At 53.8% G+C, this 18,122-nt stretch overlaps 1 protein-coding gene across 2 annotated transcripts in view; it reads left to right on the top strand.

Moving 5' to 3' along the window:
- Positions 1 to 18,122, top strand: part of SGSM1 (small G protein signaling modulator 1) — a 73,758-nt gene that overhangs the window by 6,766 nt on the left and 48,870 nt on the right. For both annotated transcript variants that reach the window (XM_043901516.1, XM_043901515.1), the window contains exon 3: positions 17,669 to 17,744. In XM_043901516.1, the coding sequence (XP_043757451.1) occupies positions 17,669 to 17,744 (76 nt within the window). The remainder of the gene's footprint in view (positions 1 to 17,668; positions 17,745 to 18,122) is intronic.

Genomic DNA, 18,122 nt, shown 5'->3' with positions numbered 1-18,122 from the left:
GCTGGCTTTCCTGCTTAAGTGTAGTCTGCCTGGGTCCCCCTGCAGTAAGCTCCTGGGGGGCTCAGGAGAGGGTGCTGGTTGGCACGTGGGGAAGGGCATTTCTGCCTCCCCCCACCACGTTGGGCCCACAGTTGTTGGCTGCAGACCCCAGGATGGGAGGTGAGGACACCCGAGTCCTTGTCCCCATGCTGACCCTAACAATCTGTGGCCTCCTAGCAGGTCCCTTCTCCCTGTCTTGTTCTCCTGCTTTCTAAGTGGATGCGGTCAGACAGCTCAGGGATTCTAAGAACCTCCAACCATCTGATTTGGCCGCCATCACTTTCCGAGAGCCAAGTCTCCCCCGTGTTTTCTCTACTCTGAATTTGCCAAGTCTGTATTTAAGACTTATTAAAAAAAAACTCAGTAGCTGATAAGACTTTTAGGGAGCCTTCACTCAAGGGAAACAGGGCTCGACTAAAGCCATTCTAAAGGAATAAAGATTTAAAAAAGAAAAAAAAAACAGCATTTACTGGGCTTTTTATGTGAATGACCTCACTTAAGCATCTCAGTGACCCCTGAAGTGGATAAAACATTCTCCCTAACAGAGAAGGATGTTGGGGCACAAGAGATGACAAGTGCCTTGCCCACGGTCACGGAGATTGTCAGTGGTACAGAGTGGGGGTCTGGCTCCAGAACCCTGCTCTCTATCACTGCAGAGCCCAAACCAGTGACCCACATGTGGTTGTGAGCGACGCCGGGAGTGTGGAGTTGGGGATAAGGCCAAGCTTTGAAAGCAAACAGCCTTGAGTTCAGGTCACAGCCCTCCCCTTGAGGGGCTGCAGGATCCTCTCGGACTTGAGTTCCCGCGTGTATCAGTCTGCTGGGGCATCATCTGCCGCTCTGTTGTGCTATCACCAGGGGGTTGTTTGTGGAGGGACCAGGCACGGTGCTCGGCTCACCCACTTAAGAGTGAGATAGAACCCAGGTCAGCGTGAGAAGGACATTTTGCTGCCCTTTCTGGTCACACCAAACTTGCAGGTGCCCTCAGCGTGGGATCGTGCCCTCCTTGGGTCAGCCCGGGGCTGAAGGGGTGAGGGGCAGGGGCAGGGCCACAGGAGGGGTGCTGTGGACTGGGGAGGGGTGTGTTTGGGGATCCAGAGGGATGGAGCCCCCGAGTCGGAGTCCGGGAAGCTGAGTCTTGACGTCTGGCATCACCACCCTGGTGTGGGCAGCTGGAGCGTCCCTCTGTGTCCGGCCACTCATCGGTCCCCAGTGGAGGTAATCCCTCTGCCTCAGGAGGTCGGAAACCATCGTGAGCCTGCTGGCCCTGCCTTTCGTTTAGTGGTGCAAGAAGATAGGAGATGAATAGTTTTTGCTTGGGGGTTTATTTGGTGCTTTTTCTTTGCAAAATCTTCAGGGAACTCAGTTTCTGGGTGTTTGTAAAGGACAGTGACAGGACCTTTTGCAGTGACCCCCACACAAAAATCGGATAACTGAAGCCCCAGGAGTTCAAGGGGCTTGGTGATACTTGCAGTGGTCAGTGAATTCTCCTCTAATTATTATTTAGTGCATTATGTTGAAATAGAAAGTGAGAATTAGAGCTGCTATTATTTTTCTTTTTTTAAAAAAAGAAATAAAGACATCTTTACCACTACCATTTATTAAACACTAAGTGCTTAGCTCTGGCTCATTTAATCCACAAAGCAGTCTTCCTTTAGGGTAGGCACAGATCGCAGCTCCTCTTTACTGATGAAAAAACTGAAGCTCAGAGAGGTTAAGAAACCAGACTAAGGTCACACAGCTGTGAAGCAGCAGAGCAGCATATTTTAGCCAGCCCCAGAACTTGATAACAAAACTAGTTCAGTAAATAAATCTACAAATATAAAACAGAAAGGGGAAGAGAGGCTAAGAAGTGGATATATTGGTGCAAGGGCTTGGGAAGCTGTGGAGTGACCCGCTTTAGGTACGGCTGTATCCAGGGGTTCCAATGATGTCATCTCTCCATCTCTCTGCACTGCTTTTTCTCTATGTAGGCTTTATGCTCTGTCTCTCTCTATGGGGAGGTCGAGTGTTGCCCAGCTGCTCTCAGGGCACAATCTGCCAGCTTGGCATCAACAGAAACCAAGCTTCCCCTTCCCCGTGGTTCTAGCGGAAGCCTCAGGATGAGACACCGGGCAGGGGTCTGGCCGATCAGATAGTTCTCCTCTGGGGTGTGCAAACCCTGAGACTGTACGAACAGTCTGTATGTGCCGTATGGAGAGGGTATCCTCCCTTCTCCTCAGGACCCGTAAAGGATCCACAGCCCAAACACTCCAGTACGGTAGGTGTTCTCCACTGTGGTTTTAAATAAAGCTTTCACCGAGTTTATAAAAGAAAACACCCTGCAAGGTGCAGGGATACAAAGATGAATACAGTACAGTTCTCTGCCCTCCACGTGCTCAGAGATGAAATGGTGTCTCCTAATTTCTAAAGCAGTGAGTCTTCCAATAATAATAACAACCCCTAATAATAATCATATTTTTCTTCGCTTCAGTCGTGTCCGACTCTGTGTGACCCCATAGACGGTAACCCAGCAGGCTCCCCCGTCCCTGGGATTCTCCAGGCAAGAACACTGGAGTGGGTTGCCATTTCCTTCTCCAATGTGTGAAAGTGAAAAGTGAAAGTGAAGTCACTCAGTCGTGTACAACTCTTCGCAACCCCATGGACTGCAGCCTACCAGGCTCCTCCGTCCATGGGATTGTCCAGGCAAGAGTACTGGAGTGGGGTGCCATTGCCTTCTCCATGGTGAGCGTTTATTGGGCACCTACTGTGTTCCAGACTGGTACTGTCCAGTGTGAACTACTAGTCGCATGTGCCTATTTACATTTAAATCGAGTAAAATTAAATTTAAAATACTGTTCCTCAACCTCACTGGGTACCTTTCAGGTACTCAATAGCCAGCCCCACATGGCTAATGATACCGTATTGGACAACACAGGGATGGAGCATGTCCAGAAAGTTCTGTCATCTTCCAGACACTGTGCTAAGTGCTTTATATCCATTGATGTATTTAATCTTTAAAAAATCCCTAGTGAATAGGACCTACCCCAGAGGTAGGGGTGCTGTTGTTGAGTCACTAAGTCATGTCCAACTCTTTGCGACCCCATGGACTGCAGCATGCTAGGTTCCTCTGTCCTCCACCGTCTTCGGAGTTTGCACAGATTTGTGTCCACTGAGTCAGTGATGCTATCTAACCATCTCATCCCCCGCCGCCCCTTTCTCCTATTGCCTTCAGTCTTTCCCAGCATCAAGGTCTTTTCCAGTGAGTGGACTCTTCACATCAGGTGGCCAAAGTATTGGAGCTTCAGCTTGAGCATCAGTCCTTCCAATGATGTATTCAGGGTTGATTTCCTTTAGGATTCACTGGTTTGATCTTCTTGCTGTCCAAGGGACTGTCAAGAGTCTTCTCCGACACCACAGTCTGAAAGCATCAATTTTTCGGCACTCAATTCTTCGGCCCAGGGCTTACATCCGTGTGTGACCCCTGGAAAAGCCATAGCTTTGACTGTTTAGGTCCTATTTATCACCCCATTTTACAGATAAGTAAACCAAAGCACAGAGGAAGTGAAGTGACTTGCCCAAGGTCACAGAGGTGGTAAAAAAACCAGGATTCTAACCCAACCCTTAGACCCAGTATCTCACTGCTTTTCCTCCTAAGGTTTGCTGGAGGTAACTGGTCCATTTTCTGATCCACACTGTGTGTGAACCATCTGGGAATTCCATTTCTTACTTTCCTGTGGCCCCTACACCCCCAAATTTCAGGCAGCCTTCCAGAGAATCTCGGCAGCGTCTGGAGTCTGTGCACCTTCCTCATCCACGAAGCCCGTGGGTCTGCGGAAACAGGGAGGGTTGCCAGGGGAGCCGCCACACGCAGTGGGCCGGGCACTGGGAGAAAGCTGGCGGGCGTCCAGGCTGTGGGCTGAGAATATGGAACACGTGGGCCTGGGGACGGGGGGAAGCTGGGACAGCTGTCTTTGAGGCTCCTCCATCTCCATCATTGGCTGAGTATAGGAGTATTGGCTGAAAGGACCTTTTGCCCAAGATGCCCCCTGGCAAATGCTCTTAGGATCAGGCCCTGGGGGAGGCTTCTTGTCAAGGGGAGTTTAGGGCACCCATGCGGGGTGTCCTGTTGGTGGGAACCCCCTTCTTAGCCACAGAACACCTCTCCTTCCAGGCCTGGCTGGCTGGCCAGTCCTCCGACTCTTCGGAAACAATGCAGGTGCCTATTTATAGCACGTCAGTAAACCATTAACTGGGGCTGGCCTGGCAGCAGACTGGGAGAGGCGTTTGCTTCTCCTGCAAGCCCACAGCCACCTTTAGGGTCGTTAGGAGTGAGGAACCGGAGGGAGGGTTTTTCTAACTGCCTGAAGACTCTCATGAGACCGTCTCATCATTTATTTGTCTGCTTACTCCCATCATAGGTGTGCCAGCAGAAGGACGCCCCTGGGGCTTTGCCTTCCTTACCTGTGGATGTGGCGGGCAGGATGGGAGGATGTGGGCGGGGAGGGTGCGGCGGGTCAGTCCCGGAACTGCAGGTGAGACAGAGTCCAGCAAAGGAAGCCTTGATCCGTTCCCTGTGGTTGCTGAGGTCCTAGTTGGGGTGGACCCCAGCTCTGCGAGACCCCGAAGGCCCCCCGCGGCCCATGCAGACTGAGGCCGCAGAGGAGTGCCTTAGCCTGTCTTCCCAAAAGCTGGAACCCCTGCCAACATCCTCCATGAGCAGCAGAGTGAGGGAAAGACATTAAAAAACAAAGAATAGACTTTATTTTTAAAAGCAGTTTTAGGTTCCCTGTAAAAATTAAGTGGAAAGTGCAGAGATTTCCCTTACACTCCCCACCCCCACTTCCCTTCTGAGCTTCCCTGGTGGAGGCTGGTAAAGAATCCGCCTGCCGTGTGGGAGACCTGGGTTTGATCCCTGGGTTGGGAAGATTCCCTGGAGAATGGATAGGCTGCCCAGTCCAGTATTCTGGCCTGGAAAATTCTATGGGCTGTCTAGTCCATGGGGTTACAAAGAGTCAGACACGACTAAGCGACTTTCACTTTCACTTTCCCCACCCCGACACATGGACAGCCTTCCCCTATTATGGACCCTCCACCACCAAAGTGGAACATTTATTAACAATGGATGAACCAACACGAACGCATCATTGTCACCCCAAGTTTGTAGTTACGTTAGGCTTCGCTCTTGGTGATGTACATTCTGTGGGTCTGGACCAATACGTAAGGACAGGTATCCACCATTAGAGGATCACACAGAATACTTGCGTGCATGCGTGCTAAGTCTCTTCAGTCGTGTCCAACTCTGCGACCCTTTGGACTGCAGCCCGCCAGGCTCTTCTCTGCCTATAGGATGCGCCAGGCAAGGCTTAGAGCGGGTCGCCGTGCCCTCCTCCAGGGGATCTTCCCGACCTGGGGATCGAACCTCGCATCTCTTATGTCTCTTGCACTGGCCTACAGGTTCTTCACCACCGAGCCCCCTGGGAAGAATACTCCCAGTACCCTACTGTCCGTGCCCTGACTGTTCATCTCTCTCTCTCCCCTGGCAACCACCGATCCTCTTACTGTCTGCATAGTTTTGCCTTTTCCAGAATGTCCTACAGGTGGAGTCATACCGTATGTTGCCTTTTCAGATTGGCTTCTTTCATTTACTAATAAGCATTTCAGCCCGGACGTTTCTTTTTGTGACTGTGATTCACCTTGGGGAGCCGATGAGTGGCAGAGAGAGGGTGCTAGGAGGTAAGCTGGGAGAGCTGAGTGATGAAAGATGACGGCTGGGGCAGAGGTGGAGCCGGCAGGCGCTGCTGGACCGTGGCTGTGACGGTGACATTGGGCTCGCCGGGCTGAGGGAGCAGGTGCATTGGCCACCTGGCTGCTGGGGTCCCCACCGTGACCTGGGACTGTGGAGCAGGAGACCTGGATACAGATCCCAGCCTCTTCACTGGCCAGATGATCTTTGTCTCTCGCAGGTCCACCGCTTCCTTGGGAAAATGAGAATAATAACAATAATACCTGTATCATTGTGAATCTCTGGGCTCACTTTCATAAAGTGCCTACTGAGCGTGCAGGAAGCATCTGTATGTTGAATGAATGAATGAATCTACCATGTGCCAGGCTCAGTGCAGGGCAGACAGTCGTGGGTTTGAATCCCTGCCCTGCCATTTGAAAACCTTGTGCTCTTGGGAAGTCTTTTAGTCTCACCGAGACTCAGTTTCCTCATCTGTAACATGGGGAGAGTAACTGTACCCATTTTTCCAAATTACCACAAGGACTGGATGCGATAAACCCCTAAACACAGTGCCAGGCACACAGTGAGGCCCTTATAAGTAAATGCGGGTGGTTCTCACATGAAACAGATGCATAAAGCACCTACTATGTGGCTGCTGTTGTGTTCAGTGCTCCATGTTGAGTTCTCTAAGTGTTTATGTTTACTTTGGATATTAACCCTTTATCAGTCATAACATTTGCATGTATTTTCTCCCTTTCTGTTTAGATTGTCTTTTTGTTTTGTCGATGGTTTCCCTTGCTGTGCAAAAAGCTTTTAGGTTTAATTAGGCCCCATTTGTTTATTTCTGCTTTTGTTTCTTTTGCCTTCAGAGGCAGAGCCAAGAGATACTGCTATGGAATGTATTATCTTAGCCCGTGAGGCAATACTAACACAAACAGTAATGCAACACTAACATGAATAGTACTCATTGTACAGATGGGAATGCTGAGGCTCAGAGAAGAGACACGGTCTGCCCGGGATCGTGCGTGTGTGAGCTGGGATCTGAGTTCTGGAAGTTCAATTGCAGAGTCCAGTGCTCACGGCTGTGCCGTGGGTGTTATTCTGTGTGTGTGCTCAGTCGTGTCCAACTCTTTGCAACCCCTGTAGTCCACCAGGCTCCTCTGTCCATGGAGTTTCCCAGGCAAGAATACTGGAGTGGGTTGCCCTTGCCTCCTCTGGGGGATCTTCCCAACCCAGGAATCAAATCCACATCTCTTGTGTCTCCTGCATTGACAGGCGGGTTCCTTGCCTGGGAACAGGTGGGGGTGGGCAGGGCATCACATCAGCTTGAGGGCCTCTCAGGAGGGAGTGAGAAGCTCACAGTACTTGGTTCCAAGTGTGAGCCTCGGGCTGGTTTTCCAGAGCTGGAGATGGAGGTAGGAGGTAGGGTGTCAGTTGGAGAGGACTGCAGAAGCAAAGGTCAGCTGGTGGGAGTCACGTGGGTCACCCGGAAGGAGTGCACGTGTGACTGGGAAGGGACAGGATTCGGCTGGAAAGGAAGGTGGGGGCCACATGGAAGCAGTCACGATTTGCAGGGCGGTCCCATCCGGGTCCAGCCCCCATGTCTGTGTCTGTGCTTTGGAGCTTCCCAAAATATTCCCGTCCCCTCCCCCTCCCCCCACCCATCAGGCCTGTTCCAGCCCCTCCCACCTCTCGCCTCCTGCTTGCCTCGCCCATAACAAATTGAAAAATACAGAGCCGCCAGCCGTTTCCACATAGTGCTTTTCTCTGCCACTCCGTACTCTGTTCCTCCCTTTGAGCTCCAGGGCGCCTCTGTGGGGGCAGTAGCAGGAGGAAGCTTTTCCCCTCTGCTTTCCAGTTGGTGACTCTGAAGCCCAGAGAGTTCATTTCTACATGTACTTCAGAACTTGAAGATCACCTCCTCCAGGAAGCCCTCCCTGACCTCCCCACTTCCCCAGTTTCCTTGCTATTTGTTCTCATAGAACCAAGTTTTTTCGCTGCAGAGAATTGGTCTCACTTCACACCGGTTGGTGTGATTTAGTTAATGTCTTTCCACTCAGCTGGACTGTGACCTCCGTGAGGACAGAGACTGAATCTGCTCGCTGCCTGATGCCAGATGCGTAGGAGGTGCTCTATGAATGTTGAGTAAATGAATGTGTTTTGGTTCATGTGATCCGGGCTGGGAAGGCAGGTGTCAGTGGAATATGGAAGAGGTGCACTTATCCCCGCTTGGGATATGGAGAGTCCAGGAAGGCTGCCAGGAGGAGGAGACGCCCGAGCTGAAACCGAACTTGCAGTTAGCAAGCTGGAGTGTGCATGGAGGGGCATCTGGCAGAAGGTGCCGCGTGGGCAAAGGCGTGGAGGTGAGCCCATCGCGTTGCCTTTGAGGACCCACATCCAGAAGTCAGTTATTCCAGGCAGGATTGGAAATACTGGCCTCTTACGTACGGTGTCTGCATCTTGCTGTCAGCATCCGGAGTGCCTGCAGAGGGGCCCAGCCCATCAACCACTCACCCCCTGGCCCCAGTCATCGTTGAGGGGGCCTCTGTGTCACCCCCCTCTTCTTCCCAATTTCCCCACATGCTGAGAGTTATTTTTAAAACCACCTCGAAGGCCCTCCAGGCATCCTAATTTAGCAGTCCTCGCCACTGTGCGTTTCTTGCAGAGTTGTAAGAGTCAGCTGCCTGGGGGCCTTCATCGCAGAAGCTGATGCTGCCTCAGCATTAGCCACCCGACTGCACGGCCAGGCACCGGCCCCCTGAGACCCCAGCTGGGGTTGGCACGCTCCTCGCTGGCCTCCGAGGAGCAGGTGGCGGCTCCGAGGGTGTTTATTTAGGCCTCCTGTCGGCCGCAGGCCTTGCGCTGGGTGCTATAAACTGGGTGTCCATGTTTATGGACGGCTCTTGAGCTGAGAGGGCTTTCTATGTTTTTACAAAGAGCTGTAAAAACGAAGGAGACTCGTTTAGACCATAGGTGGCTGAAAAGAGGTTTGCCAGATTTAGCAAATGAAAATTCAGAACACCCAATTCAATTCAATCTGGATTTCAGGGAAAGATTAATGTTTTAGTAAAAACACCCACCATGCACTCTTTAGGACATACTTATACTAAATATATATTTATCTGAAATTTACATTTCACTGGGCATCCTGTGTTTTACATGGCAGCCTTGTCCCAAAGCCTGAAACATTTGCTGTCTGACTCGTTATAGAAGAAGTTTGTCAACCCCAGCCTTATACAAGAGCAAACACGATCCATCATAAGGGCTTTGGACACTGCCTGGAACCCAGTTTCATACGCACTGGATGCTGGTATAAGTGTTATTAATATAATCAGAGCGATCACCAAATATATACTGAACTGCTTGTCCAGTCACTGTCCTAGGGGCTCAGGGTTTACTTGGGAGAGGCGGACCCTGAGTACGTAAATCCAAAGATGTGTAGTGATGGTCAGGCCGCGATGAGTTCTAAGGTGCCATGGACAACGCTCTGTTTTAGGGCAGTTCTGAGCGCTGTGCCTGTTTTGTCTTTGGAATCTCCCCATAGCCCTGTGAGGTGCTGCAAAACCTCATCCCCATTTCACAGATGGGGAAACTGAGGCCTGGGATTCCCCCAGCTAGCAGCAGAGCTGGAGTTTGACCACAGCCTGGTGGCTCCAAGCCCGTGTTCTTACGTCACTAAAGGGCCTCCCTTTATTCAGTGGCAGCTGTGTGCTGGATCCCACATAAGGCCCCCTGCCTGTATTTTCCACAGCCCTTAATGACAGTCCTGCATACTGGGCTTAGAGGGGGTGAAGCCACCACAGTGTGGGGGGGCAGGGAGGAGGAGCAAGGCGATTTGGAACCTGGCAGGGCCCCAGGCGGGCAACGTGAGAGTACCTGGGTGTGAGCAGGTGGCAGGTGTGAGGAGGATGTGACAGGATGGCCGGGGGGGGGTGGCCCAGGAGCCCCCCTTCCAGCTGTGCAGACTGGCCCGGATTTCCCTGCCTCCCTTCAGAGATGAATCCTCCCTTTATGCTGTTTAAATATTTGCAGGTGGAGGGAGGTTGGGGTGAAGGAGGGCGGGGCGTGTTTCTGAATGGTTTCAGGGTGAGGCCGGAGGTGCAGGGGCCGGCGCTCCGAGGCCTGACGTGGAGGGGCGGGGCCGGGCCACAGCCAGAGGAAGTCGAGGTTGCTCGGCCGAACAGAGCTGAAGGGCCTCTTAGTACCTGCCCATTCGCTGAGTAACTAACCCTCGTGAAAATCCACCCCAGGCCAGGCAGTGGACCTGACCAGCCCTGTCATCTCAGGAGTCACTGCTGTTTGTAGAATCCCTACTGTGTTCTAGGCACTGTCTCCACGATCTCATTCACGCCTCACGTCCCTGTGAGGTGGGGGGTGCTAAGACCCACACACACACCGTCTTCCAGTTGGGGAAGCTTGTCCAGCGTCAGGCGGGCAGTGAGCGGCCAAGGACTTGACCCCAGGTCAGTGACTCCACCTCACAGGCTCTTAGCCTCTCTCACCTGCCTCCTGACATCCTATCCTTAGAGCTGCGAGGCTGGTTCCACAAGGAGCGAGCTCCCCATCGTTGGAGGAATGCAAGCCGATGTTGGAGGACTCCTGAGAATGGAACTGGAGAGGGATCGCAGCTTCCTGACCCCTGTGACCTTTGAGGTCCCCCCTGCCTCTGAAGGGTCCCCACAGTGGTTAGCAGGGTCACATCTGGGTGCGCCTCTTTCCAGCCCCAAGTTGGGAGACGCCAAGGAGTCCCGCCTCACAGACTTCTCAGCGCCTGACCCACAACTGGGCAAGGCTGGAGGCAGGGCCCCAGGTCAGGCTGTCAGGCAGACCTGGGTTCAAGTTCCGGCTGTGTGACCTTCAGGCAAGTTGTATAAACTCTCCATGCCTCACTTTATCCACCTTTAAAATAGGGGATAATAACGCTGTTGATTAAATCAGACTTTCTATACAGCTCACCTGGCCCTTAGTAGGTACTGTTAGTAAACATTCTCTTTAATAACAAAAGCAGAATGATGAAACAAAAGGAGAATAACAAAAGCATTTGCTTCACAGTGGCCTCTGGCTTCTGCAGAGAGAGACAAAGTATTATTAGAACAAAGGCCCTGGGTCTGTCCAGGCACTGCCCTAGGGGCTCAAGGTTTCCTTGGGAGAGATGAACACTGAACAGGTTCACGTAGTGATGATCCACAGATCCACAGACGTGTAGTGTCCATCAGGCCCTGGGTCTGAATGCTGTCGCCTCTTCATGGCCTGGGTCAGATTAGCTAATTCTGTGTGTGTGCGTGTATCAGTTTCCCCATCTATAACATGGGAATAACTTGAGAAATGGCCTCCTTAAGGTTGTGTTTACAAACAGTCCCCAGAACATAGCGAGTGGCCCCCAAAAAAGTGAGAGTACGCTTTAGCGCCATAAAGCTCCTACTGTGTGCTGGCCCGGCCTGCCCTTTCACCAGCGACGTCCTGTTTAATCCTCAGCGCAGCCCCTCGGGTTGATGGGTTCCACTTCACAGTTGAGGAAGCAGAGGTGGCAGCAGGGGGGTGACCTGACCGCGCCCACACAGGACACCCACCGCTGAGTCGGGGTGGGAACGCGGGTCTGTGCGGCTCCAGAGTGGCGCCAACCACGGCCACGGCCTCCATGCTGCCGAGGCGGGGCGTGGCTCCTGGGCCCAGGCTTGGGAAGTCACACTGGGTGCCAGGATGCCACCCTGCCACCCCCATGGTCTCCACACCACCCTGCGGCCCTTCCGAGCTGTCTGCCTCCAGAGTGGACCACACTCAAGACCATGTCTGGCGGCCTGAGAGGGGGAAGGTGGTTGAGAATTTGAGAGGACCTCTGTGGCTGCCAGGCCCTCTTCCCCCGCCCACAGTGCTGGTCAGTCCTCGGGGATGGTGCCCCCCAACTCGCAGGAGTGGGCAGCAGCTTCTTTCTTCCCGCCGCGAGACCATGCCCTCTTCTGCAGGATTCTCAGTGACCTTCCAGGGCAGGCTCCTACGGCATTGCCTTTTAATTTCCTCCCTGGCCTCCGGCTGTTGGCTCGTTATTTACTTCTGGGGAGATGCGCTAGCCCACAGCTGGGAGCCAGCAGAAGTGGGGAGGGGCCTTTACTCACCGGAGCCCCTCCTTCAGGCTGAGAACACCTCGATGCTGTGTTCTCCCCTCCAGCCCCCTGCCCTGGATCCATGCCCGGGGCTCCTCCCTGCAGCCAGCTTCCTGACTGTGTGACCTCAAGATCTGAGTTTGGGATCCGCAGCTGTAAGCAAACAGTCTTCTCTGGCAGATTTTGAACTTGAGACAGGGCATGTGTGCAGTCAGAGTGCCGATAGGAAGCAGATGGCTCCCCCAAACAGAGGACATTAAGATGAATTTAATAAAAGCCTGTTGACTACGGCTAGGGAAGGATGCTGAGAGACCGCAGGAAGCGTGCAGCACTCTGATGTTAACATTGGGGAGCCAGGAAGCACCACCGCCCCCAGCCTGACCAGGGTGTGAGAAAGTCATTCCCAGGAGGAGCTTGCTGTGTGGGGAGGGTCCCTGGACACAGCCATGACTGCTGTGTCTCTTCCTTGAGGATTTGGGGGCAGTTCCCTGTTTTATATCCTCCCCCACCCTTCCCCTCTCTCCTGCCCTCCGTCTCCATCTCCTTAGCTCCTCTGTGCAGTCGGAGCGTGCAGAAGATCACTGGGGGGTCTTGATAACCACCCTGGGGTTTCTGACTCAGTAGGTCCAGGGTGAGGCTGAGCGTTTGTATCTATAACCAGTTCCCAACTGGTGCTGGTACCTCTAGGCTCCTCCTGGAGCAGCTCTGCCAGTCCCCATTGCACGTACCTGGTGCCTCTCTTAGCGTGTGGCTCTTAGGACTAAGGGCCCCTCCAGCCCAGGACTGTCCGACTACATCCCCACGGCTTTCCCCACCTTGAGCTCAGTACCCAAGGGCTGATTCTCCTGCTGCCTGCCCAGATGAGTTCCCCTGCATCTGTATCATTTGCAACTTGTCCCTGGAGATTGCTGTCCAGACGCGTTGATGGGAGGTCAGCACTGAGATGCAGGTCAGGATGCAGGAAGTTTACGGGGGCCTGCTCTTGGGGTCAACTCCAGGGGAGGTGAGGCAGAGCAGCGGGAGTGGGTGGAAGGAGAAGTTGGGCCCTGAGCTGGCCTCCACGGAAGCCCCCGGCAGCCCCCACCAGCCCCGTGGGGAACTGGGAGGGCCCTTGTGAGCTGTCCCCTGTGAGGGCAAGGATGCCGGATCTTCACAGCCACATGCATCATTCCCTGGACGGCACCTGCCCCGCCGACCTCAGGAAGGAGCAAGACTTTGGAAGGACTCTCTGTGCAGCTGAGGTGACCCTGTCCCGAGGGGCCAGCAGCTCTCCCAGCCTCCGGTCCTCATGGGATCCGAGTGGTGCCTTGTGGCAGCTGCCACCTCATCAGAACCATCTCACGGCCCACCCCTCTCCCCGCCCTCCTCTCTCTGTCCCTGAGGCCCATGGCCCCTGCACCCCACACTCTTCCTTCCTCTCCAGCCCCAAACCAGAAAGCCCTCTAGCTAGCACTCAAGAGCACAGAGTGCCCCCCCCCGCAGGTTTTTGCCCCCAAAGCAAGACACCTGCCCACAGTTTTGCCACCAGCAGACCTCTGAATCTTCATTTTGCTCGGCCAGGCCCTCCTGCAGCTCCGAGAAGTAAAAGCACCCCCCGCCCAAGACCCCACCCCGCTTGCACTTCATCAGTGCTCCCTGCCACGTGCCATGGGTCAGGATGCCCCAGGCCTTCCAGAGAGAGAGGAAGATGGCAGAGGCTCGGCTCAGGCTGCCACAGCAGGGGACCACACACTCGGCAGCTTGGACAGCAGGAATGCATTTTCTCACAGCTCTGGCGGCTGGAAGTCTAAGATCGAGGTGTCGGCAGGACGGGTTCCTTCTGAGGGCCTCGCGGGAAGGGTCTGAGAGGTCTCCCCCCTCAGCTGTCAGTGACTGTCTGCTCCCTGAATCTTCGCATGCTCTTCCTTTGTGACCATCTGTGTTCAAATTTCCTCTTCGTGTAAGGACCCCAGATGATACCAGACTAGGGCTCGCTCTAAATGTCCTGATTTCCACTTAATCACTCTGTAAAGATCTCATCTCCAAACACCCTCACGTTTGGAGGAACCGAAGGATCGGATTTCAAGAATTTGGTGGGGGGCCCGGGAGGGCCACAGCTGAGCCTGTAATGTTAGGGGAGGTGATGGTTTAGAGAACTGGAAAGGAGGTGACAAGCGAAGGGAAGGGAAAGAGTTTAAGGCGTCCCGAGCCGGTCTTTGAGGTCAGAGAGAGGGGGAAACCACGGTCCTGAGGGGCGGTGCCAGGCTTAGGGCACCTCCTAGTTGATGGCTGAACCAGAAGTCAGAGCTGAGGGATTTTTCACATGCCCTCAGGAAGCTCACAGCCTCCTTTTGCGGATGGAGGCGATGGGCCTGGTCATCTCTGCGCTCACCGTGGGGGCGGAGGCGGCGGGCCGCAGGGTCCCGCCTCAGAGCCACTCCAGAGGGTGACCAGCAGATGGCCACCTCCGAGGAACAGGAGGACGTTGGCAGGAGGGCTGTGACCTGCTTAAGGAGGAGCCAGCCCTCTCTCTGGAAGGAGCTGGGGCCTGCCATGGCATGGGGCGGTCAGGCTTTGACGCTCCCCACCTCCCCGCCCTTCCCCCGCAAGAGCTGTCCTGCTGCTAAAAGAAACACGCCAGGCCCGCAGAGCCAAACGTTCTTATGCTCAGTCGGTGAGCTGCAAAAACACGCCCTCCTGTGTGTTTCTCCTCTGCTCTCGCCTGTCCCCCACACAGTACTCAGACACCAGACGTGTGGGTTTTCCACACAACAATTCTCTGACAACTATCTGAGTGTCCTATAGTTAACTCAGTTCTGACACCGTCTACCCAGGGGTGGCATCAGATGCTACAGGTTAAGGGCTCAGTCCCATAATACTGACCTCCACCCCCCAGTTTAAGGCACCGATCACAAATTTCAGGCTCTTCCGTGTACTTCAGGCAGACCAGCGGTAGATCAGGGTTCCCAGCTCCTAACCCCATCATAGTGCAAGTTTGGGTTTCAGCGGATGAATTTTGGAGGACCCTGAACCGCCCTTTGCAGAGGAGTGTGCTCCCTCCTCCGTCTCCGTTGCCTCCTCTATAAGAGGCGAGGGTGTTACCGTGCAGTTCTTGTGCTGATCCAGAGAGGCGAGGCAGGCAGGAGAGAACTTTGGAAGCAGTGATGCACGCAGGAATTCTTGCTCTCTCAGTCCACCTGCTTGCAGCCCTCCTTCACACACCCTGCAGGCTGCCCTTGGTGGCTGTGTTTCCCCTGGGAGGTTAATTTTTTTTTTTTTCTTTTTAATTTGGTTTTACCTGCTTGACGGCATGTTGTAGAAGGAGCGCAACCACTGGTGTGAGATAAACCTGGGTCCAAGCCTTGAGTCCGCTCCTCACCAGCTGTGTGACCCTGGGCGGGTTTCTCTGCCTCTCTCTACCTTTGCTTGCTCCAGGGATCAGCAGCTGCTGCCCTGTTTACCCGTGATTATAGTGACTGGAGAATTCCATGGACAGAGTCCACGGGGTCGCAGAGTCAGACACGACTGAGCATGTTTCACATAGTGACAAGAAAGCTTTTTTCCTCTCGACTAAAATATTCTACCAAAGCAGAAAGTCAGTCATGATCCTTCAAGGCATTCATTCCTCAAATCCTACTTTATTGAGCACCAGCTGTGTGCTGGAACCACCGTTGTAAAGCAGGGGGACATGGAGTGCTTGCCCTCCTGGGATCCACAGCATGGCAGCGGGGACAGACGCTAGCAAAATCACCGTAAATCTGATGGGTGTTACAAAAGCAGCCACTGTCGGACCTCAAGCAAGCCGGTTTAACTGAAACAGCTAACGTTTCAGCCAGGATCAGAATTAGCAGTGAAGGAGGCCAGAGGCGAGGTTCTAGGCAGGGCAGTGACCTGCATGCAGCTCACGTTTATTGCATGCACGCTGTGTGCAGGCTCTGTGCTCAGCGCATGGTGTGCATTGCCTTGTGTAGTCCTCCCAGTGCCCCTTATTACTGTTCCTACAAACCCTTTGTGTGTGCATGCTAAGTCGGTTCAGCCATGTCTGATGATGTGCAGCCCTGTGGACTCTAGCCCGCCAGGCTGCTCTGTCCTTGGGGATTCTCTAGGCAAGAATACTGGAGCAGGCCGCCATGCCCTCCTCCAGGGGGTCTTCCCAACCCAGGGGTCAAACCCACGTCTCTTACATCTCCTGCATTGGTAGACAGGCTCTTTACCACTCATGCCACCTGGGAAAGCCCCACAAGCCCTTTACCCAGTGAGAAAACTGATGTTCAGAGAGGCGACTTGATTTGCCTGAGGAAATACAGCTAGTAGCTGGAGGGGCCAGGATATGGCCGCTGGAGCCAAGGTGAGAAACCCTGTTACAGGTTGGAATTCCAGCTCTGCTCCTTCCCAGCCGTGTGGCCTTGGGTGGCCTAGCTGATCTTCCTGACCTTGGTTTCCCATTTGTGAAGGGGTCAGTTCCACGGGCTTGGCTAGCTAGGGTTCAGGCTTTGAAATGCCGCTGGCAGAGCCCAGCTTGGGGCTTGCTGGGCCGGGAGGTCGGGAGCTGTCCACAGGCGGGTGCTGACTGGGCTGGGGCGGGGGCGTGCCCGCGCGGGTGGGCACTGCCAAGTGTTTTTCCAGAGAACACGGCCAAGGATGCTTTGAGTTCTGTCTTCTTCTCCAGGAGGCAAGCAGAAGGAAGGGAAAGGAAGGGCATTGGGAGCCTGACCCTGCACTCAGACCCGTGCGTGGATGGGCTGGCCGGGCTGAGCCTGGGTGGCCCTCGGGGCAGCCAGAAAGGGGGACTGTCGATGGGGGTGGGTTCCAGACTCCCACATCAAGCCCTGCTGATGTTAGATCTGGGACCAGGCTTTGACATCATCTCTTCCCACCTCCTCAAGGTGGGAAAACTGATGACCCAGGGGGGAGAAACGTTTTGCTTAAAGTACTCCAATGACTCTGGGGCCCAGAATCCAGCAAAGCAGAAGGGCATTCAGGCCACCAGAGGGTCACCAGCATGAGCAGAGGCATGGCTGCCCTTTGAGTGCCGTGTCCCCTGTGCCTGGCACCTCACAGGTAGTCGGTGAACATTTATCGACTCAGTGGATGTAGTGTGGAAAACACAGCCTGGGGAGGCAGACCCATCTTGAAATCTGTCTCCACTCTGGGCCACTCTGTCTGCATTTCTGGGTGAATTTCTACATGTTGCTGACCTCAGTTTCCCAAAATAAGACCACAAATCCAGCTGGTAGGCACCTGAACAGGGATTTGAACCATGATCTACCGGATCTCAGGGCTGACATTTTGTATTGCACCCCCCCCCAATTTTTTTTTTAATATATACTCATTTCATTCATTCATCATCCACTCAGAAAATATTTGTGGAGACCTACTATGCACCAGGCCCTGTTCTAGGCTCTGTGGATACAACAGTAAACAAGGCAGATGGGGCCCTGCCCTGGAGGAACTTATATTCTAGAAGTTGGAGACAGACAGTAAGCAGAGAAATAGGACAGGAAGTACCCTGAAGGAGCTATAACAGGGGATGGAAGAAGTTGTAGGCGGGGTGCCTTAGATTGAGTAGACGGGGAAGGAGATGACACTTCATGTGACATCTCAAAAGAAGCCCACTATGCAGAGAGCCTGAAAAAGAATTCACTTCAGTGTGAAGTGTGGGGGTAGCAGGATCCACAGGCCTCAGCCCTACAGAAAACACAGGGAATGCAAGGAGGGAATGCAGTTACCAAAACATCCCAGCAACCGGAGAATGCTGGTGGGGGGGCGGGGCCAGTGCAGCCGTCTGGGGTGCCTGCTCCCCAGGTAGAGTAGGGTCTCACCCTCCGGCGCCTCTGCCTTCCAGGTGAAGCAGATCATGGAGGAGGCCGTCACACGCAAGTTTGTCCACGAGGACAGCAGCCACATCATCTCCTTCTGCGGTGAGTCGGTGGCCCGGGGCGGCCTTGAAAAGCGGCTTTCTCTCTGTGGGTTGCCTCGGGGCTGTGGCAGCTTTCTTTGAGCAAAGGTTCCCAAAGGTCATGCTTTTGCGGCTTTGTAACTGTGAGGTTTTTTTTTTCAAATTCCAAAGGGACTCCATTAGGGAATTTGGAAGCAGGGAAAAGATTAGAGAAGACGTTAAGAATGACATCTGTGCTCCGGGAGGACTTCCCTGGAGGCTCAGATGGTAAAGCTTCCGCCTACAATGCGGGAGACCCGGGTTCAATCCCTGGGTCCAGAAGATCTCCTGGAGAAGGAAATGGCAACCCACTCCAGCATTCTTGCCTGGAAAATCCCATGAATGGTGGAACCTGGTAGGC

This window comes from Cervus elaphus, chromosome 5, assembly GCF_910594005.1.
Source record: "Cervus elaphus chromosome 5, mCerEla1.1, whole genome shotgun sequence".
NCBI lineage: Eukaryota > Metazoa > Chordata > Mammalia > Artiodactyla > Cervidae > Cervus > Cervus elaphus.
This window is presented reverse-complemented; position numbering and strand designations above follow the sequence as displayed.